Source organism: Solanum stenotomum, chromosome 12 (genome assembly GCF_019186545.1).
Source record: "Solanum stenotomum isolate F172 chromosome 12, ASM1918654v1, whole genome shotgun sequence".
NCBI lineage: Eukaryota > Viridiplantae > Streptophyta > Magnoliopsida > Solanales > Solanaceae > Solanum > Solanum stenotomum.
The window spans coordinates 28100081-28127863 of NC_064293.1; the positions used below are offsets into that span (position 1 = coordinate 28100081).

Consider the following 27783-nt stretch of genomic DNA (forward strand, 5'->3'; position numbering starts at 1 on the left):
AAAAAAAAAAAAAAAAAAAGGGGGGCTCAAATTTGGTCCTTTAGGATTTAAAGGTAAGGGTAAATAAGAGGTTAGATTTGGAATTAAGACTTGGCAAAACGAATTATAAAATCAGCCAATTTATTAATCAAATTGAGTTTAACTTGCAAAATCGGCTAAAAGCTAAACGAGATGAATTTAAACAAGATTAATTAACAAGCTTCTTAAATCTAACAAAATAAAATAATTAACTTAATCAAACTAATTAATTCAAAAATGTTAACTATAATTTAAGCTAAACTAATTAACAAAATATTTATGTAAAAGTCAAATCTTTTCGACACGATTTTTGAATATTTATAAGGTATACTAATTATATAAAAACATATTCATTATTTAAAAATCATAAAATGACTAAAATTACCTAAAAATAACTTGAAATATATTAAAATTTTTATAAAATTAATTATTCCGAATTGTTTGAAATTAATGAAGCTCGAAAATTAATTCCTATCGTGGATGTCCAAAATTGGGTGTCAACAATCCCAACTCATATTCAAGGACGAAATCAATTCAAGAACAACTATAAAGAACATCAAATTCTCAATTTTTTTAGGAAGAAAATACGCTGAATTAAAAATGCTTGGCGCATGGGTGAACTAACCCAACGCTATGTGATCTCACATACCTTGTAGGGATCACCCCCGACGAAATCCACAAGCTAAACTCGATGATCTGGACGAATCTTGCTTCTCTTCTCCTTTCTCCTCTTCTTTTTTCTTTTCTCCAAGCCCTAGCGTATTTTGGTAAAAGCGTGAACTGATCTAATTCTGATTAGACTCTAACTAAATTACCAAAAACGAAATAAAATAATTGAACAAGGAAAGACCAAACTACCCTTTTAAAATTCGGATTGGACTTTCCTTATTCCAACAGTCCAACTTTCAAAGGGAATAACTCACTCATACAAACTAGGAATTGCGTAAACTCAGCGGCGTTGGAAAGATCATTCCAAGAGTTTTCCTACCATCTCTGGAAGTACCTCTAACTCATCCTGAGCTAGAAGTTATGGCCGTTTGAAGTTGGTCAAAACTCAACTTNCATATCTGGAAGTACCTCTAACTTATCCTGAGCCAGAAGTTATGGCCGTTTGAAGTTGGTCAAAACTCAACTTATTCTAACTTAACAAAAATTTCAGATTTTCATTCTTTTCAAAAATGACTATTTTCAATTATTACCTTCTTCCTAGTTATTTCAATTTGCGAGATGTTACAATTACAATTACAAGAATTAATTAGACATTTTTAATTCAATGTATGAGAGTAGACTTTGTAATTTATTCAATGTCTTTAACAATTACAAGTCTTCAATATTATATTATACCTTCTCATTTCATGTATGATGTGGAGATATTCTATCTATTTGACTATATCAATGATATTAATAATAATAAGACGCATGTTATGACCATAAAATAAAAATAAAAACAAATAATCCACGTTAGCTATGAGGAAGCGTGTGCATCTTCATTCCACGTTAGCTACGAGGAAGCGTGTGCATCTTCATTCTTCCGTATGAATAAACATGACGATTGTCTAGTATTCCGGATCTTGTTCATATTAAGTGAATTGTTAGAGTATATATTGACATATTTTTTAAAAAAATATTTAAGAATCGTGTGATTGAAAATAAGTTATTCCGAGATTATTAATTCTCGATTAAGTTATCATGAGATAGAGAATATATATATATATATATATATATATTATTATTATTATTATTATTATTATTATTATTATTATTATTACTTTAAAAGCACGAACTCCTAACTTGAATGTTAAATTACTATAATATCTCTAACTTAAGTTGTGACTTTTCGGTGTTGTGACTTTTCTAAAGAGTTGTGAGTTTTCAAAGGGTTGTGACTTGTTGGAAATGTCATGACTTTTCAGATAAGACACAAAAAATACTTGTTCATACTATCCTTTGTTGACTATAAATAGAGGAGTTTTCTCTCATATTTCAACCACATGTTTTTTAATCTTCTACTCTTCTTCTTCTTGCATTTTAAAAATTTTCGTGTGATTTATTGTCATTGAATGAGTTCGAAGTTTAGCGGAATATGAGGTACCACTATTATGAAGAAGTAAATTGTTCTATCCTAAGAGAATATATTCTTTAACTCGAGTATTTGAGGAAAATAATTTTGATGATATAATAATTATTTTTTTGCTTAGTATATACATTAGTATGTAAAGTTCCAATATATGGAGTTGACATGATGTAGTCTAAATTCATTTGTTTTTGTTAACAATTTCTCTTGTGATGTAGTTATATGCTTTTGAATATCTTTTTCAAAAATTATTAAACTTATCAAGAATTAGAGAATTATGACGATTTGTTTTTTGATGATCAATACAAAAGAATAACTTTATTTATCAATGCTACTTATGTGATTGCCAGGACGTTTGCTTCAAAATAGTTATTACTATATAAAATAGCCCTTTTGTTTTATTGATTTTCTATTTCTTAATATGTAAGTCTTTTCGACAAAGAAAAAATTATATGACTTGTAATAACGCCAGTTGAAATTTTGATTAGTTTAATTTTTATTGTAGTCTAAATTTATTTGTTTTTGTTAATAATTTCTCTTGTGATGTAGATATATGTTATTGAATATGTTTTTCTAAAATTATTAAACTTCTCAAGAGTTAGAAAATTGTCACGATTTATTTTTTAGTGCCCAAGACAAACGTATGACTTTGTTTATCAATACTACTTATGTGATTTAGATTGTCATGATGTTTCCTTCAAAATATTTATTACTATATAAACATGGTCTTTATGTTTTACTGATTTGCTATTTCTTAATATATCAGTATTTTCAACGAAGAAAAGTTCATTGAACCTCATCAAATTGAAATAAATATATGCATTATTACATTTAACTAATAAAATTTTTCATTAACCATCTTCATAGGTTCGTGTGAATAAGAGATATATATGATGACCACATTGTACATTCACAAAAGAATCTGCAATATAATTTTGTGCAAAGCTTATTATTCAAATCTTCGCTTAAATTTTCTGAGTTGATAATCACGTGCAACACACGTGTCGAAAAACTAGTATATTACTATATAAGAAGAGGGAATAAATATTCACCACCAGTCAACATGTGTTCCAATAAGAAGAGGGAATAACCAATATATTTATAAAAAGAAATGACATATTACTATATAAGAAGAGGGAATAAGTATTCACCACAAGTCAACATGTGTTCTAATAAAGAGAGAGTATTTGTTTTTCAAAATGGAAAAGGACAAAACACATATAATTATTACTATATAAGAAGAGGGAATAAGTATTCACCACAAGTCAACATGTGTTCCAATAAAGAGAGAGTATTTGTTTTTCAAAATGAAAAAGGACAAAACACATATAAAATTAAAAGACATACAAAAAAAAGTTGGTTTAACTCTCAAACAAAAAAAGTAACATATGTTATTAAAAACTTTAATAAAAAGTACTATAATTTACAATAAATAATAACCTAAAATATCTACAAGACAACAAAAAAAAGACTAATTTTTGTACTGCTTGTGTCACATAAATTAGGATTGGGATGATTTTAAAATTTTAATTTTGGTTATACATTATAAAATAGCCGAAAAATTGAATGATGCAATTTTTAAAAAAATAACCGAATGAATCGTCCTATAGAAGAGGGAATAAGTATTCACCACAAGTCAACATGTGTTCCAATAAGAAGAGGGAATAACCAATATATTTATAAAAAGAAATGACATATAAAATAAAATGGAGAGAGTATTGGTTTTTCAAAATGGAAAAGGACAAAACACATATAACATTAAAAGATATATAAAAAAAAGTTGATTTAACTCTCAAACATAAAAAGTAACATATGTTATTAAAAACTTTAATAAAAAGTACTATAATTTACAATAAATAATAACTTAAAATATCTACAAGACAACAAAAAAAGGACTAATTTTTGTACTGCTTGTGTCACATAAATTAGGATTGGGATGATTTTAAAATTTTAATTTTGGTTATACATTATAAAATAGCCGAAAAATTGAATGATATAATTTTTTTAAAAATAACTGAATGAATCGTCCTATCGATAACCCTAATGTTACTTCTACTCTGTTTATTTTTACTTAAATTTAGAAAGATATGCTTCATTTCTACCCTCAATCTTATCGCTACATTTATTTGCTATTTAAAATTGAAATTAAAAAGACAAATGAGAAATAAGTTTCTATATTAGCTCACTTATGAGCAAAATATATTATAACAATCTTTACTAATTTTATAATAATACATAAACTATACTCCCTCCGTCCCATATTAGATGGGCACTTCCAACTTTATACGGTGATTAAGATATCATTAATAAATTGGAAGACTTCACCATTTTGCCCTTTGTTTATATCAATGCACATTGAAATGAGTTACAAAAAAATACACATACAATATAGGAATGGTCACATTAATTGTAGGGGTAAAATGGAAAAGAATTAATTAATTCTATCCTAATTTAATAAGTGCTCAAATAATATGAAAAAAATATTTTTAGTAAGATTCTCATCTAATATGGGACGAAAAGACTAACAATATAACTTTATTAATGTTGGGGCTTTTATATATATATATATATACCTACTTTGTTGCACCAAATGATAATTGCACGGAGAGTTTATTTTACTTTTTTTAAACTAATACTTAATATTCTATACCACGTGGTCTTAGCCTTTGTAACTAATTAAGCTTCTTTAATCCCCCCGCCCCACACACACATATACCCCAAAAAAAAAAAAAACTAAAACTATAAATCGAAGTTGTTAGTTTCCATTTTCTCCACAACAAAATTTGCAACAACAAATAATCAAATATGACTAAGTTAACAATCTTTCTCTTTCTCTCAATTTGCTTTTCATCATCATATTCATGGGCCTACAAAACTCATATTGACTTTCTTGAATGTCTTTCTCACAAAATTATGAACTCAAACTCATCACAAGTCATCCACACTCCTAAAAACTCATCATATTCCACCATTTATAACTCCTTTTCCGATCATAGCCTAAGGATAACCTCCAACTTCAAACCATCAATTATTTTCACTCCTATAAACGAATCTCAAATCCAGGTAGCTATACATTGCTCCAAGATACATGACCTACAAATTAGAATTCGAAGCGGTGGACATGACTATGAGGGACTTTCATATATTTTAAGACACCCCCTTTGTCGTAATTGATCTTAGAAACCTAAGATTAATCTCCATTGACACTGAAAACAAGACTGCTTGGATTCAAGCTGGCGCCACCCTAGGGGAAGTTTACTATAGAATCGCTCAAAAAAGTAATAAATTGGCCTTTGTTGCTGGGGCTTGCCCAACGGTTGGTGTTGGTGGACACTTTAGTGGTGGAGGCTATGGTATGATGTCACGGAAATTTGGTACTGCTGCTGATAACATCATTGATGCAAAATTAATTGATGCTAATGGACGAATTCAGGATCGAGAATCAATGGGTGAGGATCTCTTTTGGGCTATTAGAGGAGGTGGAGGGACTAGCTTTGGTCTTATTACATCATGGAAGGTGAAATTACTCGATATTCCTGAAAAGGTGACTGTGTTCAATGTGCCACGAACGTTAGAACAAAATGCAACTCAACTTGTTTACAAATGGCAACATATAGTTGACAAAGTTGATGACAATCTCCTCCTCAGGATCTTCCTGAGAAATAGTGAATTTCCATTCGGGGGTGGGCAAAGGGCTATCTACGCCTCTTTCACTACAATGTTCGTTGGAGGAGTTGATGACCTCCTTCACGAAATGGAAGATAGGTTCCCGGAACTAGGGTTAGTGAAGGAAGATTGCATTGAGATGAGTTGGATCGAATCGATACTCTTCTTTGCCGGTTTCCCTAGGGGCACATCACTTGATGTGTTGCTAAATTGGAATACCACAACTAATCAAAGAGGATACTTCAAAGGGAAATCAGATTATGTCCAACAACCAATTTCTATAAATGGTCTTGAAGGTATGTGGAAACTACTCAACCAATTAGCAGTCGAAAACTCGGGGGCTGAATTACAGTTTAGTCCCTATGGAGGAAAGTTGAGTGACATCTCAGAATCTGAAATTCCTTTCCCTCATAGAGCTGGAAATATATTCATGATCGAGTATGCGGTGTATTGGGGAAAAATTGAAGATTCTCAAAGAAATATAGCTTGGAGTCGAAAACTTCATGAATACATGGCTATGTATGTATCAAAATCTCCTAGAGCAGCTTATTTCAACTATAGAGATCTTGATTTAGGATTCAACAATATTAATGGAAACATAAGCTATGAACAAGCAAAAATTTGGGGGCAGAAATACTTCAAGAACAACTTTGATAGATTAGTACAAGTGAAGACTAAGTTTGATCCAACAAATTTCTTTAGGAATGAACAAAGTATTCCTCCTCTATTATTTTTAGGTTATAATATATGGTAGTTAATTTATATATTATATAGTACTAAAAATTAGATGTAGTATTCAAAGATTGTGTAAGATATATATTGTTTGATTTATGAATTTTTTTCAAGTAATAAAGTTTCTATATATTAAATGTTCTTCATGTTAGAATTCGCGGACTTGTACATCAGTATGAGTTAATAAAAACTAACGCAACACTCGTCGGTCGTTTGGTAACTGGTTAATTAGAATTATGTAGGTATTAGTTATTTCATTTTATATATTTTGCAACTCTTTCTTTTTCCTACCCCCTACGAAGAGAAAAAGTTCTGCCTTATCCTTAGAAGAAGAAGAGGAAAAGCAAGAATGACAATAACCTCCGCTATTTCTGCTTCGGTCCGAGTAGGAATAAATTGACTAAGATACTCGGGTCAACAATCAAATCGGGTGTTGATTCTGTCCAAAATGTAGATTCGGAGCGTGACATATTTTGTAAGAAGACGGTCATAAGTTAATAATTGTCTTATTGATACAAAACTAAATTCAATCATTTTGTTTAATAATTTTACATAATTAAACAACCTTTTGAAATCTTTACTCGTCACAATTATAAGAATTTAGACGTTTTAAATTCATTGTAGGAGAGTAGACTTTGTAATTTACTCAATGTCTTGAAAAATTACGAGTCTTCAATATTATTATACCTTCTCATTTTATACCTGTGGAGATATGTACAATATTTGTAGAGATTTATCATCATATTTTCCATCTGATAGCATCTATTATCCATATTTATCATCTAAAAGTCAAAGTGGATTTGGTCAATCATATTTTTGAGACAATATACATATAGGAAGTTTGATACAAAACCCCATCAATGTTCATATATTATAGAAAATTAAAATTTCTTATTAAGGTCTAGTTTAACATCGAGTTTCTTTAGGTACGAAATCATCTTTGTTAGAGAGTGCTTTACCCCCGAATGTGGGATTTCCCAATGCAAATTTAAATTTATTCAGACTCCAATGTGGATACCGAACACTACGTAGAAAAAAATGAAGTGGAAATGTTTAGTTTTCTACACAAATTTATTTATTAAGAGCGACATAGTTTAAGTGATAATATCCGTTGTAGTAGATATTCTATCTATTTGACTATGCAACTATATCAAAGGAAACATATCTTGTCTAATTAGTTTTACCTTATCAATGATATAAATAATAATACTCGTGTTATGACCCTAAAATAAAAATAAAAACAAATAATCCACGTTTGCCATGGGTATGGCATATTATTTAAAAAATAGATTGTTTGGTTGGAAACAAGTTATTCGGTATTATTAATTGGGAAAAGTCTCAAATATGCCATCTAATTTTCAGAAAAGACTCATTTATACCATCCGTTAAAAATTTGGCTCATCTATGCCATTGTTGTTAAAGAAAAGGCTCATCCATGCCATTTTTTAACTCTGGTTTTGCAAATCACTTTTTACACCCCAAACAAGGTTTAACACTTTTCAATTGAAGTTTTTGGATCAAATGTACTTTTTTTGCTTTTTCTTCCTTAAGACCACCAAGAACACATAAACAACATTAACAATTCCCAAATTTCAAACTTCTTTGATTCTTCACGAAATCACCTCAAATTTCAAGAGTAGTTTCCTTCCGAGCTAGCTACCAAAACTCAATATTTTTTGATCGCGGATTCAACCTAACTCAACAAGATCCACTTGAAATTTCTTCAAAGTTTCAAAGCTTCAACATTCTTTAATTGTAGATTTTTCTCCACAACTTCAAATCATTTGAAATTTTGAACATACACTCGAAAAACACTAGGTAACAAAGAGCTAATGTCAAAAAACAACTTCAAAAACATGAACTAAAGCAAATTTTTGAAATTTTGGGACTGATTTTTATTTTTTTGAAATATTTTTTAATACGGATGAATTTTTTAATCTCTACAAATGATTTTAGAATTTTAGTTTACAAAAAAAATTAATAATGTAGCCGAAATTTGAGATGATTTCGTGAAGAATTGAAGATGTTGAAAATTTGGGAGTTGTTTATGTTCTTCATGTGTTCTTAAAGAAGAACAAACCATTACAACAAATGTGATACTCCATATAGCTACAAAATTATTAGCTACGATATTCGCCATTAATTGTTCACTTTTAGTGACAAAAATTATATTTCGTGCCTAAATATATGAGACACATACTTTTAGTGACGAAACGTGAAGATACGTAACAAAGTTTTGTCCACTGAAGTTTCCCACCAAAAAATGGTTTGACACCATATATTGAGTACTATTAGTCACGAATTTAGAGTTATCACTAACACATTATTTTTTCACTAATGATGTTCCCATTTAGTGATAAAACACTTTTTTTGGTCTTAACTTCAGTTAAATTTTGGATACGAAATTTTTTTGTCACAAAAAATATATTGAGACATTAGTGACAAATCATTTTTGTCCTAAAATTAGTTAAATTTTGAATACGAAATTTTTTTGTCGCAAAAAATATATTGATACATTAGTGAGGAATCATTTTTTATCCTAAAATTAGTTAAATTTTGGATACAAAAAAAATTTGTCGCAAAAATTATATTGATACATTTGCAACAAATAATTTTTTGTCCTAAAATTAGTTAAATTTTGGATACAAAAAACTCATTCTCAAAACAATATTTATACATTAGAGACAAACTATAATTTGTAGTTAATTATATTGTATACCTTAGCCACAAAAATTTGTATTCTATTGTGACATTTGTTTTTGTCACTAATAGTTCAAACAATTAGAGACAATTGTATTATTGTCTCTATTTAACCTACAATTTAGCCACAATGAAATTTTGTCACAAAAAATATATATTCAAATGGCTACAACCTAAATTTTATAGTTGAATAGTGCAATTATTGTCTACGAAAAAAAACAATAGTTATAATTATAAGATCATTAATTTTAAACATATTTTTAACGAAACAATTTTTTTTTAGAGAAATGACTAATGAAGCAAGAGTTTAAAAGAAAAGGATGATATCAAATAAATAATTTCTTGCCCGCGCAAAGCAATTCCTGCTAACCAAGAATTTGTCAACTCGTGCACTCTAGCTAGAGAAAGCCTTATATATCGACGTCACTTGTGATCTCTGTAATATAATATAGTAGGGAGTGATTCGCTAGCTCAATCAATAATTACAATTAACCACAACTGTTTAATTAATAAAAAAATATAATGAAAAAATGCCCTTTTCAAAAGTGGTAACAATAATCAATCTTGTTTTGTTTCATGTAAGCAGAACTCAATTCACAATTCAATAATAAAATCGATAAATTTACTAAGAGTATGACTGATTTTTCAATGATCTCTGATCAACCCCTAGATTTACAGCACTCCGTCAGATTCATTAATGTTTTAGTGTCACAATGAACAGAAGTCCTTTGCACTGTTAATAGATTATTATCTTTTTGATAAAGTTAATTAATTTTTCCCTATATCATAGTACTAAAATTCATAAAATCATACGGAAGTCAAGAACTGAAATACTATAACTAACTTTCTATGAAGTCCCTCTAACATAACTGGAAACTACATGCAGGGACAAAACCCTATCAACCCTATCATACTTTTAACACACTACACCATAAATAATCATTAGCAGCAATTAATTAATGTCAATAGCTTAATTGCCATTAAATATGTATTTTTAGCGGCAATTAGCATTCTTTGTGAATGTCCCTAAAACCTATAGCGACATTGGATCCAATGACATTTAACTAATGCCGATATAGACTTTAACACTCTTTGTTAATGTGTATATTTATTGCCGCTAAAAAATATTTTTATTGTAGTGACATGATATATTAAAATATCATAAGGACTAATCCTTAGGAGTAAAGTGAACAAAAGTCATTTAGTTTTCTCAAGATAATATATAGTCACTCAAACTGATAGGCACAGCCAAGAAGCTAAGCGACAATTAATAGTCACACACACTCAAGAACAAGTTAAGCTTAAGATAATAGAGGAGGAATACTTTGTTCATTCCTAAAGATATTTGTTGGATCAATTTTTGTCTTGATTTTCACCAATCTATCAAAGTTGTTCTTGAAATATTTCACTCCCCAAATTCTTGCTTGTTCATAGCTTGTGTTTCCATTAATATTGTTCACTCCTATATCAAGATCTCTATAGTTGAAATAAGCTGCTCTAGGAGATTTTGACACATACTTAGCCATGTATCTATAAAGTTTTCGACTCCAATCTAAGCTTCTCTTAGAATTTTCCATTTTCATCCAAAAAGCCGCATACTCGATCATGTATATATTTCCAGCTCTATGAGGGAAAGGTGTTTCAGATTCTGATATCTCACTCAACTTTCCTCCATAGGGACTAAACTGTAATTCAACGCCTGCATTTTCGCCCAATTTGTTGTATAGTTTCCATATACCTTCAAGACCCTTTATAGAAATTGGGTGTTGGACATAGTCTGATTTCCCTTTAAAATACAACTGTTTTTTAGTTGTGGTATTCCAATTTAGTAACACATCAGGTGATGTGCCCTTAGGGAAACCGATATAGAAGAAGATTATAGATTCAATCCAACTCATCTCAATGCAATCTTCTTTCATTAATCCTAGTTCCGGGAAGCTCTTTTTCATTTCGTGGAGGAGTTCATCTACTCCTCCAACAAACATTGTAAAGAATATGGCATGGATACTCCTTTGTCCACGCTTGAATGGAGAAGAAATATTGCTCCTCAGGAAGAGCCTAAGGAGGAGATTGTCATCAACTTTGTCTGCGATATGCTGCCATTTGTAGACTAGTTGAGTTGCATTTTGTTCCAACGTTCGTGTCACGTTGAATACAGTTACCTTTTCTGGAATATCATGTAATTTCACTTTCCATGAGGTAATGATACCAAAACTAGTCCCTCCACCTCCTCTAATAGCCCAAAAGTGATCCTCACCCATTGATTCTCGATCTAGGATTTGTCCATTAGCATCAATTAATTTTGCATCAATGATGTTATCAGCAGCAGTACCGAATTTCCGTGCCAACATACCATAGCCTCCACCACTAAAGTGTCCACCAACACCAACATTGGGGCAAACCCCAGCAGGAAAGGCCAATTTTTTACTTTTTTGGGCGATTCTATAGTAAAGTTCCCCTATGGTCGCGCCAGCTTGAACCCAAGCAGTCTTTTTTTGGGTATCAATGGATATTGATCTTAGGTTCCTAAGATCAATTATGAAAAAAGGGGTCTCCGAAGTGTATGAAAGTCCCTCATGGTCATGTCCACCACTTCGAATTCTAATTTGTAGGCCATGTATCTTGGAGCAACGTATAGCTGCCTTGATTTGAGATTCTTTGGTAGGAGTGAAAATAATTGATGGTTTGACGTCGGAGGTTATCCTTTGATTATCTGAAAAAAAGGAGTTAAAAAGGATGGAATATGATGAGTTTTCAGGAGTGTGGATGATTTGTGATGAGTTTGAGTTTATAATTTTGTGAGAAAGGCATTGAAGAAAGTCATCAATATGAGTTTCGTTGGACCATGAATATGATGATGAAAACCAAATTGAGAGAAAAACAAAGATTGTTAACTTAGTCATAATTGTGGACTAAATGGAAACTAACAACTTGTATTTATAGTTTTAGCTTGGGAGAAAATACACGAATATTAGTTTTATTCACATGGAAGATGCAGGGGCTTCCTCATGGCTAACGTGGATTATTTGTTTTTATTCTTATTTTTCTTTTAGGGTCATAATTATTAATTATTTTTTTGTTTTCTACCCAGTTTTAGTGTCTGGTATTCACATTCTATTTTAGGGTCATAATTATTACTCCTTCTGCTCCATTTTATGTGAGGTAGTTTGACTCAACACAGAGTTTTAGAAAGAAATGAAGACTTTTAAATTTTGTGGTCCAAAATGAATGATAAAAAAATTTGTGCGTGTGTAAATCATTTCATTAAGGAGAAAATAAACATTTTATAGTTAAATTGTTACTTAATATAGAAATGTGTTATTTTTTTGGAACTGACTAAAAATAAAAGTNCTTTTAAATCTTGTGGTCCAAAATGAATGATAAAAAAATTTGTGTGTGTGTAAATCATTTCATTAAGGAGAAAATAAACATTTTATAGTTAAATTGTTACTTAATATAGAAATGTGTTATTTTTTTGGAACTGACTAAAAATAAAAGTAAGTCACATGGGATATAGAGGGTGTATTATTTTTTTTGTTTTCTATCCAGTTTTAGTTTCTGATATTCACATTGCTCTTGAAAATTACTTTGTGTAACTAAGTCAAGAGAAATTTTATCTTTGAATTTCTTATACTATTATCATACTCATTCTAAGTTGTATCACAAAATATAAAACGAATAATCCATGTTAAACATGAGGAAGCATGTGCATCTTTTAATTTGATTGTGACAACAAATTAAAGAAAATCTTTTAGAATTAATTAATATAAACTAAGCTTCTTTAATTTCTCCCTATAAATACAAGTTGTTAATTTTCATTTTCTTCATCATCAAAATTTTCAACAACAAATAAAATAATCAATTATGAGCAAGTACTTAACAATCTTTCTCTTTCTCTCAATTTGCCTAATTTCATCATCACGGGCTAACAAAACTCATGATAACTTTATTGAATGTCTTTCTCACAAAATTATCAACTCAACCTTATTATCACAAGTCATCCACACTCCTAAGAACTCATCGTATTCAACCATTTATAACTCCTTTTTTTCACAAAACCCAAGGATAACCTCTGACTTTAAACCATCAATTATTTTCACACCTACGAATGCATCACAAATCCAAGCAGCTATACATTGCTCCAAGGTACATGACCTACAAATCAGAATTCGAAGCGGTGGACATGACTATGAGGGACTTTCATACATTTCTGAGAACCCCTTTGTCGTAATTGATCTTAGAAACCTAAGATCAATATCCATTGATACCGAGAAAAGGACTGCTTGGATTCAAGCTGGCCTGGGGCAACCCTAGGGGAAGTTTACTATAGAATCGCTCAAAAAAGTAAAAAACTGGCCTTTATTGCTGGGGTTTGCCCTAGTGTTGGTGTTGGTGGACACTTAAGTGGTGGAGGCTATAGCATGATGTCACGAAAATTTGGTACTGCTGCTGATAACATCATTGATGCAAAATTAATCGATGCTAGCGGACAAATTCAGGATCGAGAATCAATGGGTGAGGATCACTTTTGGGCTATTAGAGGAGGGGGAGGGACTAGTTTTGGTCTCATTATCTCATGGAAAGTGAAATTACTTGATATTCCAGAAAAGGTAACCGTATTCAAAGTCACACGAACGTTGGAACAAAATGCCACTCAACTAATTTACAAATGGCAACATATCGCGGACAAAGTTGATGACAATCTCCTCCTCAGGATCTTCTTGTGGAATACTGAATCTCAACTCAGCCATGGGAAAAAGACTGTCCACGCCTTCTTCTTTACAATGTTCATTGGAGGAGTCAATGACCTCCTCCATGAAATGCAAGATAGGTTCCCGGAACTAGGGTTAGTGAAGAAAGATTGCATTGAAATGAGTTGGATCGAATCGATACTCTTCTTTAACAGTCTCCCTAGGGGCACATCACCTGATGTGCTACTACATTGGAATAGCTCAACTTATAATGTAGGATTCTTCAAAGGGAAATCAGACTACGTCCAACACCCAATTTCTATAAATGGTCTTGAAGGTATATGGAAACTACTCAACCAATTATCATCAATCAAAAGCTCGAACGCCATGTTAGAATTTAGTCCTTGGGGAGGAAAGTTGAGTGAGAAATCAGAATCTGAAACTCCTTTCCCTCATAGAGCCGGAAATATATTTATGATACATTATGGTGTGAATTGGGGGGATATTGAAAATTCTAAAAGAAACATAGCTTGGAATCGAAAACTTTATCGATACATGGCTAAGTATGTGTCAAAATCTCCAAGAGCTGCTTATTTCAACTATAGAGATCTTGATTTAGGAGTGAACAATAAAAGAAACACAAGCTATGAACAAGCAAGAGTTTGGGGAGTGAAATATTTCAAGAACAACTTTGATAGATTGGTGAAAGTTAAGACAAAAATTGATCCAACAAATTTCTTTAGGAATGAACAAAGTATTCCTCCTCTATTATCTTAATTTGATTAGTAGTAATTTATGCAGTTTATTGCGAAGCCATTATATTACCGGTTTCAAAAAATAAGGCTTTTATGTATTAAATGGAGGCATGATATATCCAGAAAAAATAGTGCATGATAGTTTCATCTATTAACTTCTGGCAAGTTATAGTATTTTTCTTATAATTTTCAAACTTTCAAATTTAAAACGGAATAATAAAAAAAAACAACGAAAGTTCATATTTTGTTATATCAGAGAAAGTGTACATGAAGCTAGATTCCCATGAGAGGGATACAAAGAGTGAGTACTAGTATCTATTCTATATTTAGAACTAGAAGGATGATTAGCATAGTACCTATATTACTGACATTACAAAAACTTTTAGTACAAAAAAAAATTGTGAACTAATCACGATAACATTTGTGTATGTGTTGGATGGAGCATGTGCTATAATTCTTGATTTTGTAACCCCTCTTTGACCTGCTTCTAGGAGATCCATAACAAAAATAGGAGATTGGTTAAATATCCTTATGCTGCCACCATTCATTGAAGAACCAAAATGTGCCATTTTTTCAGCGACTGCATTTTGCTCGCTGTACACATGTGCAAATGATGGATATTTAAGGTGGTTGAGGAGGTGCCTGCAATCATCAAAAAATGACATATGAGAGTTAGATGTGTTGTGGATATGTTGAAGAACCTCTTTAACATCTATATTGATTTGTAGTGATGTCAAATAATGAGCTATTGCAAGCTGTAGGCCGTGGAACAGTGCCAATTAATGCTTTTGTTTGCAAAGGTATATTTACATTCAATTCTCCTGCAAAACAAATTATCAAGTTTCCTGCAAAATCGTGAAAGACTCCACCAATTCCTTGAGTATGGATATAAGGGTTTAAAGCACAATCAGTTTTTGTAGTTAAGCCCTATATGTTATTATTCTAGTGCCAAGTTCTGAATTACTGCAGTATTGGGTTGGGAATATTTGTGCTAAAAGATGCAATCATTTTGAGATTCCCAAAGATGACATAGAATGGAAAAAATTATAATTGAAATAGGCATAGTATTGTAGTGAGTGTGATCACTCTTAGTGAAGAGTTGCTTGAGGAAACAATAGGGATCATAGATGTTAAAGAAGTGATAAATAGTTTCTTTCCCCAGATTTGCATACTTTACAAGTATTTGAAGGGATAATATGAATTTGATGCAGATAATAAGTGTAAGAAAAAAAGTGTAGAAAAGAAAACTCTAATACTGTCGGCAACTTGAGTGCCCTTTGATGGGCAGCAGTGGAGCCAGGATTTTTACTAAAGGGGTTCAGGATCTAAAGAAGTAATTAACATATGAATTAGCTAGGAGAATTTGATATCTACTCTTTATACAAATAATAATAATTTTAATCATGTATTTATTAGACGAAGGGGTTTGAAAGTAACTCCGACGCGAGCCAAACAACAATTGAAACCACCGGATCTCCCAAATCCAAATGCAACCCCAACATGTAGGATAATGGTCGTAAGGTGTCAAAAAACTCATGCTATTTTTTTTTTTTGAAAACTAAGTGATTGTAAGAATTATTATTTCAATTAATTTTGAAACAGTTCCGAGAAAAATTATTAATTTCCAAAATAAACTAATGTGAATTTTCAAGAATTCATTCTTCATTTAGTTTTGCGTTTTAGGTTCTTGAAAGTTACTTGTTTATTTGTAATATTTATGAACCTATTAATAACTTTTACTTACTGGAAAAAAAAATACTTTTAAAACTTTTATCCTATAAATAGTGTTTTTTTTCTTTGAAAAGGCAAACACTTGAAAATACTTTATAAAAAATGAGTGACATTAATCAAATGATGAGATCACTAATTCAAGAATACAAAAGCTACATTCTTGAGTACTACTTATTTTTTGGTTTAGTTGAATTTTGAAAATAAAATTGTTATTGATTCTTCTATTTTTGCTCCTGAAAATGACTGTGTCACGAAGTCCAAAGTTATGGCTTAGTGTTAATTGAAGTAAACATATGTTTCAAACATTAAAATGGAGTATCAAAGGCTAACTCATTTTTGTTATGGGCAGATCCTCCATTGTTTGTGCAACTGGGAGACTAGAAGCAGACAAAATAGGAACTCTATTTGCTAGGCAAAAAAAAGTCAACTAGCTCTAGTAAATTTTATAATACGTATTATATATCCCGCACTAGTAGTAGTAACACTCTGCCACTTCCTCATATCGATGCATATCAAGCTATAATATATTACATCGTTTAGTACAAAAAAAAGTTTTAAAAATGGAGCAATAGTTGATATCTTAATTTGCTACTAATACATATATATACGATAAGTAATGGCAAGTAAGCTCATGATTTTCTCCATTAATTTCTCAAGGTCTAGTCACACAAACTGATAGGCAAAGCCAAGAAGCTAAGCGAGAATCAATAATCAAAGGAAGTTGAACACACTCAAGAACAATAATCACAAACACCAATAAACAAGTTAATTAAGCTTAAGATAATAGAGGAGGAATACTTTGTTCATTCCTAAAGAAATTTGTTGGATCAATTTTTGTCTTCACTTTCACCAATCTATCAAAGTTGTTCTTGAAATATTTCTCCCCCCAAATTCTTGCTTGTTCATAGCTTGTGTTTCCTTTGTTGTTCATTCCTAAATCGAGATCTCTATAGTTGAAATAAGCTGCTCTAGGAGATTTTGACACATACTTACCCAAGTATGTGTAGATCTTTTGACTCCAATCTATGCTTCTCTTAGAATCTTCCATTTTTATCCAATAAACCGCATACTCGATCATGAATATATTTCCAGCTCTATGAGGGAAAGGTGTTTCAGATTCTGAAATGTCACTCAACTTTCCTCCATAGGGACTAACTTGTAATTCAACACCTGTGTTTTCGCCCAATTGGTTGTATAGTTTCCATATACCTTCAAGACCCTTTATAGAAATTGGGTGTTGGACGTAGTCTGATTTCCCTTTAAAATATATATGTAGATTACTTGTGGTATTCCAATTTAGTAACGCATCAGGTGATGTGCCATTAGGGAAACCGCCATAGAAGAATATTATAGATTCAATCCAACTCATCTCAATGCAATCTTCTTTCATTAATCCTAGTTCCGGGAAGCTCTTTTGCATCTCGTGGAGGAGTTCATCTACTCCTCCAACAAACATTGTAGAGAATATGGCTTGGATACTCCTTTGTCCAGGCTTGAATGGAGATTGAACATTGCTCTTCAGGAAGAGCCTCAGGAGGAGATTGTCATCAACTTTGTCCGCTATATGTTGCCATTTGTAAATTAGTTGAGTTGCATTTTGTTCCAACGTTCGTGTCACGTTGAATACGGTTACCTTTTTTGGAATATCATGTAATTTCACTTTCCATGAGATAATGAGACCAAAACTAGTCCCTCCACCTCCTCTAATAGCCCAAAAGTGATCCTCACCCATTGATTCTCGATCCTTGATTTGTCCATTAGCATCGATTAATTTTGCATCAATGATGTTATCAGCAGCAGTACCAAATTTCCGTGCCAACATACCATAGCCTCCACCACTAAAGTGTCCACCAACACCAACAGTGGGGCAAACTCCAGCAGGAAAGGCCAATTTTTTACTTTTTTCTGCGATTCTATAGTAAAGTTCCCCTATGGTGGCGCCAGCTTGAATCCAAGCAGTCTTTTTTTTGGTATCAATGGATATTGATCTTAGGTTTCTAAGATCAATTATGAAAAAAGGGGTCTCTGAAATGTATGAAAGTCCCTCATGGTCATGTCCACCGCTTCGAATTCTGATTTGTAGGTCATGTAACTTGGAGCAATGTATAGCTACCTGGATTTGAGATTCGTTGGTAGGAGTAAAAATAATTGATGGTTTGAAGTCGGAGGTTATCCTTAGGTTATCTGAAAAGGAGTTCAAAAGGGTGGAATATGATGAGTTTTTAGGAGTGTGGATGACTTGTGATGAGTTTGAGTTCATAATTTTGTGAAAAAGGCATTCAAGAAAGTCATCATGAGTTTTGTTGGACCATGAATAGGATGATGAAAACCAAATAGAAAGAAAAAGAAAGATTCTAAGCTTAGTCATCATTGTTGGACTAAATGGAAACTAACAACTTCTATTTATAGTTTTACGAGTATTAGTTTTATTCACATGGAAGATGCAGGGGCTTCCTCATGGCTAACGTGGATTATTTGTTTTTTTTCTTATTTTTATTTTAGGGTCATAATTATTAATTATTTTTTTGTTTTCTACCCAGTTTTAGTGTCTGGTATTCACTTTCTATTTTAGGGTCATAATTATTACTCCCTTCGTCCCATTTTATGTGAGGTAATTTGACTCGACACGGAGTTTAAGAAAGAAAGGAAAACTTTTAAATGTTGTGGTCCAAAATGAATGATAGAAATTTATGTGTGTAAATCATTTCATTAAGGGTAAAATAAACATTTTATAGTTAAATTGTTACTTAATATAGAAATGTGTCATTCTTTTTGGAACTGATTTAAAAAAAAAGTAAGTCACATGAAATAGAGGGTGTATTATTTTTTTGTTCTCTACCCAGTTTTAGGTCTAATATTCACATTCTATTTGCTCTTGAAAATTACTCTGTGTCACTAAGTACAAAGAAATTTTATCTTTGAATTTCTTATACTATTATCATACTCATTCTAAGTTGTATCACAAAATATAAAACGAATAATCCATGTTAAACATGAGGAAGCATGTGCATCTTTATATTTGATTGTGACAACAAATTGAAGAAAATCTTTTAGAATTAATTAATATAAACTAAGCTTCTTTAATTTCTCCCTATAAATACAAGTTGTTAATTTTCATTTTCTTCATCATCAAAATTTTCAACAACAAATAAAATAATCAATTATGAGCAAGTACTTAACAATCTTTCTCTTTCTCTCAATCTGCCTAATTTCATCATCATGGACTAACAAAACTCATGATGACTTTGTTGAATGTCTTTCTCACAAAATTATGAACTCAACCTTAATATCACAAGTCATCCACACTCCTAAGAACTCATCATATTCAACCATTTATAACTCCTTTTTTTCACAAAACCCAAGGATAACCTCCCACTTCAAACCATCAATTATTTTCACACCTAAGAATGCATCGCAAATCCAGGCAGCTATATATTGCTCCAAGGTACATGACCTACAAATCAGAATTCGAAGCGGTGGACTTTCATACATTTCATACCCTTTTAATGTTACCTTTTTATTTATTATCACTGATGACATAACTTTAACTTTAATAACCATTTGATATTTGATACCATTGGAGTATATATATACTCCGGTTGTATCAAGAAAGTATATTCTGGTGGTATCAAGGAAGAAAAACTCACTTAAGTGAAAACATTACTAAGTTATTCCTTGATACCATCAGAGTATGTATATACTATATACTCTGATGGTATCAAATAGTAATTCAATGAAAATACTACTCCTTGATCCCATTAGGTTATATATATATACCCTGGTGGTATACCAAGTATGTATATACCCTGATGGTATCAATTTTAACTAAATTTATACTTGATACTACCAGAGTATATATAACTAAATTACTTCTTGATACTATTAAAGTATATATATACTCTGGTGGTATGAAAGAGTTATTCAGAGAAAAAACTACTAATTTACTCTTGATACCATTAGGATATATATATATACTCTGATTGTATCAAGTATATATATATATATATATATGAAACCACTACTAATTTACTCCTTGATACCAATGGTATCAAATATTGAATTCAAAATGTATTATAATTATTTTTTATTTTTCTCTCTTAGTAGACAATACTAAAAAGATATATAACTGAATTTCAATATTCAAAAAATTATTCAAATTAGTTTATGTGTTATTATATAAACTATAGTTGTAATACAATTTGAATTCAATATTATACATTGTTATAAATTTTATTGTTGTTATCCCAACAAATATAATACATTTTAACAACGTAAAATTAATTTAAATTATACCGTAATATTTGAACTTCACACAAAATACTTATAATACATTTGTATTAAAAATGTTTTAGTTATATATTCAACACATGCATTTAAACATGCCTATATATGTGTAAGCATTTAAAATGTATTAAATATAAATTTATAAAATGATTCGGATTATATTAAATTCGTGAATATATTAGTCCAAATAAATATAATAGATTAATATAGTTTGGTTAATTATTTAAGTCTAATAAATATGGATTTAATTAAAGCCTAAATTAATTGATTTGGGCTACAATGGATTAACTCAGTTGGTTAAGTCCAATTTAATCTCATCCTAGAGGTCCAATTTGGTATCATGTGACAAATAACGTGGAATGCCAAGTCAAACAAGAAGCCAATAAGATCATAACATGTGTCAAAAATGATAAGCCCACTCCATGAGTTTTTAGGAGTGTGGATGAAGTTTACTATAGAATCGCGGAAAAAAGTAAAAAAATTGGCCTTTGTTGCTGGGATTTGCCCAACTGTTGGTGTTGGTGGACACTTTCTTGGTGGAGGCTATGGCATAATGTCACGAAAATTTGTTAATAACATCATTGATGCTAAGCTAATTGATACTAATGGGCGAATCCATGATTGAGAATCAATATGTGCCATGAACGTTGGAATAAAATGCAACACAACTTATTGACAAATGGCAACATATCGCAGACAAAGTTGATGATATTCTCCTCCTCAGGATCTTCTTGAGAAATAGTGAATTTCCATTCGGGGATGGGCAAAGGACTATACCTTTTTCACTACAGTGTTCTTTGGGGATCCCGGAACTATAATTGATGAAAGAAGATTGCATAGAGATGAGTTGGATTAGATCGATACTCTTCTTTGTCGGTTTCCCTAGGGGCACAACACTTGATGTGTTGCTAAATTGGAATACCACAACTAATCAAAGAGGATAGTTCAAAGGAAATCAGACTAGGTCCAACAAGCAATTTCTACAAATGGTCTTGAAGGTATATGGAAACTATTCAACCAATTAGTAGGCGAAAACTCGGGTGCTGAAGTACAGTTTAGTCCTTATGGAGGAAAGTTGAGTGACATCTCAGAATATGAAACTCCTTTCCCTCATAGAGCTGGAAATATATTCATGATTGAGTATGCGGTGTATTGGGGAAACATTGAAAATTCTCAAAGAAACGTAGCTTGGAGTCGAAAATTTTACGTATATATACATGGTTAAGTATGTATCAAAATTTCTTAGAGCTGCTGATTTCAATTATAAAGATCTTGATTTAGAAGTGAGCAATGTTAATGGAAGCACAAGCTATGCAGAGTCAAGAATTTGGGGAGAGAGATATTTCAAGAACAACTTTGATAGATTGGTGCAAGTTAAGACTAAAATTGATCCAACAAATTTCTTTAGAAATGAACAAAGCATTCCTCCTCTATTATCTCAAGTTTTCAACTTGTTTGAATGAATATGAAAGAAATGAGTTCTATTTAAAAATTAAGTTCGTTGATTACTTTTGATATCTATTAATATTTATGATACGACCCTTATGACATGATATGTTTTTCATGGTTTCAAGCTATGATGCACGAAATGCAAAACTTATGAATATGAGCCACCAGACTTAACTTATCAACATGCTATATAATTCAAAGGAGTTAAATGATTAATCAAGAAGGCATAAGTCTAAGAGATGAATGTCTGAGACTACATTTGTCGATGTTGATTAAAGATCATATATTTGGTCCGGGAGATTCCTTTATGTATCCTTGATAAGGGTTGATTATAGATTCACATGATATGTATGTATGTCTCACACTCGAAGTGTGAGATGTTTTAGCTTATTAAGTTGAGATCAGACTCCATGTGCTCATGTGATGGAATATGTCGGTTATATTAGTTAACTCTTGAACTATTTGCGATGATAGACTTAATGACTTTTGTTTATCTATTTCCTTCCATGCCATAATTATTATTCTATTGGTTGTTTGGTTTCTCTTATGATATATGTCATGTATCATTCTGCCATTTTACATGCAATATAATTTCATATCTACTTTGTTCTTTTTGTTGAGGGCGCTACATCTTTAAATGATGCAGATTTAGGTATGCGAACACACGATTAAACAACATGCTAGGCTCTACACTTCATGTTTTATTGGTGCCTAGGGATTAGTGCTTACTTGTGATACTTTAACATATCATGTTAAAGGTATGCTAGGGTCTTGTCCCTGCATGTAGTTTCCAGTTATTTTAAAGGGGGGTTTCATAGACAGTTAGTAATATGTACTTCAATTCTTGACTTTCCTATCATTTTATGAATTTTAGTATTATGATATATGGAAAGTACCCCTTTAAGAAACTCATTTTTGTAACGACATGTTCCCGTCGTTATAGAAAAGCCAACGGGGAAAATTTTTGGGCCAGAAATTTTTTTCGTAGTATCATAGAATTTTTCAACCTAGTCCAGATTTGGATGAAATCGGAGTCATTGAAGTCTAGGGTAATCTGGTAGAAATTGGGTGATCTAATTATGATTTTGATTACATAAGTAGTTAGATAAGTCGTTAAGGAACCCGTACGACTTTACATAATTGAATTCAGGTGAGTAGAACTCCTGAAATTGATCTTAGCGTGAGCGGGTAGTTTCTGAGTGTCGTTGGTTGAAGACGTATTGTGAAATGGGGGTTTTGAAAATTTTTAATTTGCTCATTGTTTCGTGCAAGCCGCTTTGGCGGTGGTTCTGTCGCCAGGGCGGGGCCGCTGTAGCGGGGTGAGGACCGCTGTGGCGGGTTCGACGCGACTTAAGTCGGAAATAAACCCCAAAAAACATTTTATTATGCACTTTTCGACTTTAAGAGCTAAGGAACGACCCGAGGTGTTTTCTTTACAGTTTTCCACCATTCTTGAGGCTAAAGGTAAGGTTTTAACTCCCTGAATCCGTTTTCAATCTGTAGAATGTAAGCTAATGGGTACTTATCGATGGGGGGAGGTTTTGATATGAAATCTATGGTGGAAAAAGCCCTAGTTTGGGTAGTGGGATCATGGGTATGATCTAGGGTTGTCAGAATTGTTAGTAATCCGGGCAATTAGTGATTATTTATTGATTCCCGTATTATATTGATTGTTTGTAGACCAAGAACAAGCGGAATGAATCCGGAAAGGGAAAGATCAAGTTTCTTAGGGTTTCAAGCTTGTTTTGAGGTAGGTGATGGTTGTGATTCTATGATGGCGTGATGTATGTTTGTTCTTGCTTCATTATGATACATGAGAGGACTAATGACTTGATATAGTTGTGATATTTGAGAATCGTGAAATTGTTCGTTGTTTGTAAAATGATGATAATATTGTATATGTTCAGTGTATGCATGTTATTGTATTATTGTCTTGACTTATGTATGTTGCACTTAGTGGGATAACAATGTGATCCTACTAGTACACTGTGGTTGTGTACTGATACTGCACTTGCTCTTTCTACATGGCATCTTCAGGCGGCTATTGACAGACCTCGCTTAGAAGATTAGTGATCGTCGTTCGAATTTAAGGGTGAGCCAGTTCTTCCAGGCTGCCATGAGTTCTCTTTCCGTCTATGTCCACATTTCGGACTTAGACTTTCTAATTAGCTATTAGTCATTAGTTTAGCGTAGTATCCCTTCTTGTTTAGACTTGTTGAACTTTAGATGTTTTGGTACATTGACTTTCAGGTTCTAAGCGTTTTTCCGCATTGTTTAGTTGTTAGATCTTTTGGAAGTTTATGAGAACTTCAGTCTTTGGCTATTTAACTTACTTTCGTAACTTAAATGCTTTAGTTTTTGGTTTAGTTGCTTGGTTTGAGTTGTAGTAGTGGTTTTCCCACTGGAGGGTTAGTGTGTGTGTCAATCACGACGATCTGGGTCGTGATAATTTTTCACAAATGCTCTTAAATCATATTTTACGCTCATGTCTAGATGTATGGTCTCAATGTTTCATGTTATGTATGGATATGCTCGAGTCAATAATCGAATTAGGTGTCGATCCTGTCGAGAATGTAGGCTTGGGGTGTGATAGATTTTATAAGAGGAAAGTAATAAGTTGAGTGATTTTATCGATACAAAACTAAATTTAATGACTTTGTTTAATAATTTTACATACTTGAGTTATAACCTTTTGATATATTTACTTAGTGGTGTCAAATGGGCAAGTTGGGTTGAAATTGGAGATATTAAAATGGGTTGAGATAGAAATTGGGTTGGGTCTTGACCCGCCCAAATTTACTTTGGGCTCAAATGGGTTTTGTTGTGCCGTAATTTTCCTATCTTTAGAAAAATCACTTTTTGAAATATTCTAAGTATAAAACATTTAAAGAAAAATACTTAGAAAAGAGTCGCCACTTAATTTTTTAAAGAAATTAAGAAAACTTATAATTTTCAAAGATTTAAATAGAAAAAATCATTTGAAAATACCAAAGAGGGTTTGGGATTCGATTTATACTTCGAGAAGAGTTTAAGCATTCGAAGTGTCCGCTAACATGCGGTTGACCTGTGACTTGACTAAAATATATTTGACTATTTTTAGGAAAATAATGATTTAACATAAAAATAATAATTTATAATATTTGATTAACTTTTAGGAAATAATTAAATAAATGACACATTTTATATTATTTTATTTTATTGGAAAATGGGACCTTAATTGAACCATTTGAATTAAAGACAAGTAATTAAAATATTAACAAAACTAGATTAATTGATTTTTATTTGAATCATTTTTTAAAATAATAATTTAAACCAAATTGGTTAATCTAAGCATGAAAATAATTTTTAATTAATTGAAGAATAAAAGCAAAGTTTTGACTAACTTTTTGAGAAAAAGTGACAAAGTAAAAGAAAGCCATTTTTCCAAGTTTATTAAAGAAAAATACTTTAACTTAAAATAATTTTAGAATGAGCAAAAATGTGTGAAGAAGCGTTAAATAACACATTTTTCAAGAACAAACGATTTAACTTAATTGAGGATGTAAAATTTGACCAATATTTAATTAATAAAATAAATGACCTCAACACAAAAAATAAAGTATTCAAAGCAAACCAACTTAAAGAAAATAACTCGTCTTTTGGGGAATCTAATTAAGTTAATCAAAAATTATAAAGTTAGAGTTAAACAACAAATAATAAATAATCACGATTAAATAATTATAGAGTAACGGAGAAATTGAATTTGGGCCTCCTTTTGGGCCAATTTCGCTGAAATTTTTGCCTTCAAACCAATCCCCTTTTTGTATATATCTGATGTATATCAGTGTATATCGGATGTATACAACCCATTTTTCCGCTTTCCGAGACCTGTACGTCAACTCCAAAGACTTGTTCTTCGATTTCTCAAGGTTGGCTGACTCGATAAAAAAATTTTGGGCTTTCGTAGCTCATTTCGAATTGCAAAGGAGGAAGGAAAAAGAGTCCAAATGGGTGCGCCATAATAAAGAAGAAACGAATTAGTAATTGAACAATCCCCTGATAAATTAAATAATTATATATGCTCATTAAAGAACCCAAAAATAATCAATTCATGCACTCGATAATCACAAACCAATCTAGACCCTATTTCTGTCAAAGTGCTAATACTTTAATGAAACTCAAATTTGTCTATCATATTGCATACTTAACCAAATCACAATCAATTAAGGGCACAAACTAGCACATCTTAGGAGGAAAATCAACAGGAGGCTTGGCAAAAGTCTAATAAAAGTAGAGGTTATCAACAACTTAGAAGGAATAAGAACCGAAAATAGTTGAAAACAAGATTACTTAGTTATGAGTGAGGCAGAAGACATCATTCCAAATTAAAATGAAGCAACGTTACACTTTCCAGTAACCAAAGATACTAATGAAGAGGAAAAGGGAAGCTTTTGGGGTAAATGTAGTTGAAAGGAAATAAACATAGCATGATCAAATTTCAGCTTCTTAATATTAGTGAGAACTCAAATAAAGTGAAACAAAATGAACAAACCACAAGAGTCGCTAATGATAACTAGCAAACAAAAAGTAACTCTAGGCTAAATCAAGGCATCACAACAATTTCAACAAAATCTATATAGAATCAGATCATAAAGGTTCCAATAAAGTGCTTGATTCTATATATACTTTAGTACTTTAACGGGAAGCTACAACTTACTACAGAAAAGAAAACCAAGCAAGTGATCATTAATGGAAACTAAGAGGAAATCAATGAAAGGAAATCTCAATCCAAAAGCTGCCAGGTAAGTAGGAAATTGAACCATGCTGCACATCAAGGATGAAAACAAATAGATAGGAGCTGTTTTAAAAGACTAAAAATTTGAACTATTTTTTATTACTAAGAGATTCGAGTTTATCCAAATATTTCAGACCCAACTGATGCCAAATAGTTTAAAAGACAAACATCAAAGCAAGCAGAATCTTAAAGAAGTAAGACAGGATAGTAGTTTCACGACTTATCAGACTAGTGGATGAAATCAAAGAATGAAGACGACAAGGTTATTGCACCCAGGAAGTAACAATGCTTGAATGAGGTATAACGAACAAAACGAATTCGATAATATTCAAGTAGACATATGAGAAGGAAAGTAACAAAGAAAACTCAAACCAAGGAGCATAGCGAGAGGTCGGCACTTAAAGAAACATGAAAAAGGCGACTTAAGTAACATATGAGTTTAAAAAGAAATATCAAACTAAAGGCGTATGTAGAAACCAAGAGCTATACAAAGGTATATCTTGAGCCGAAATTCCAAGAAATATTGCTATGTCGATAGTATATATTTGTTCATATATATAGAGAATTTCTCTAAGGTTAACAATTAATGGGACAAGCTTGGAGCTGCACTAAAACAAGCAGATTGGGACTTTAGGGAGTATTTAACTAAAGAATATAAACAACAAGATAACACTAGTAACTTGTGATAAAATTTACACATCTTCTAAACATGAGTAAAAAATATATATATATATTAGCAACTTTAGTAAGTAGACACATTTTATTATTACTATTTTTATTTTTTAGGCATCACTCCAACAACATGACTATAATGCAACTAAAGAGATGGAGAATGTTATTCAAACTAAATCAGCCACAAAGATGAGGAGATGAACATTTTAAGACTAAATTAGAAGCAACTTTGCAAGA

At 31.6% G+C, this 27783-nt stretch overlaps 2 protein-coding genes, 1 long non-coding RNA gene and 1 pseudogene across 6 annotated transcripts in view; 2 read left to right on the top strand and 2 right to left on the bottom strand.

The window, feature by feature from the left end:
• The window catches only part of LOC125846528 (berberine bridge enzyme-like 28), a 62409-nt gene that overhangs the window by 11189 nt on the left and 23437 nt on the right, over positions 1-27783 (top strand). Inside the window, exon 2 of one of the 4 annotated variants that reach the window (XM_049525987.1) lies at positions 6055-6529. The exons of the other annotated variants lie outside the window; for them this stretch is intronic. Coding sequence (XP_049381944.1) covers positions 6055-6512 — 458 coding nt within the window. The 3' untranslated portion in view covers positions 6513-6529. Of the gene's footprint in view, positions 1-6054; positions 6530-27783 lie in introns of those variants that run through there. 4 annotated transcript variants of the gene reach the window in all.
• Positions 1-27783, bottom strand: part of LOC125846532 (uncharacterized) — a 42683-nt gene that overhangs the window by 11049 nt on the left and 3851 nt on the right. The window lies entirely within an intron of this gene.
• LOC125846529 (berberine bridge enzyme-like 15) lies at positions 10492-18217 on the bottom strand. The gene is made up of 2 exons (XM_049525993.1): positions 18001-18217; positions 10492-11352 (listed from the first exon to the last, which is right to left on the bottom strand). Exons 1-2 carry the CDS (start codon positions 18187-18189, stop codon positions 10492-10494), a joined length of 1050 nt encoding a protein of 349 aa, XP_049381950.1. The 5' UTR covers positions 18190-18217.
• On the top strand, positions 13055-14658 carry LOC125846531 (berberine bridge enzyme-like 28; annotated as a pseudogene).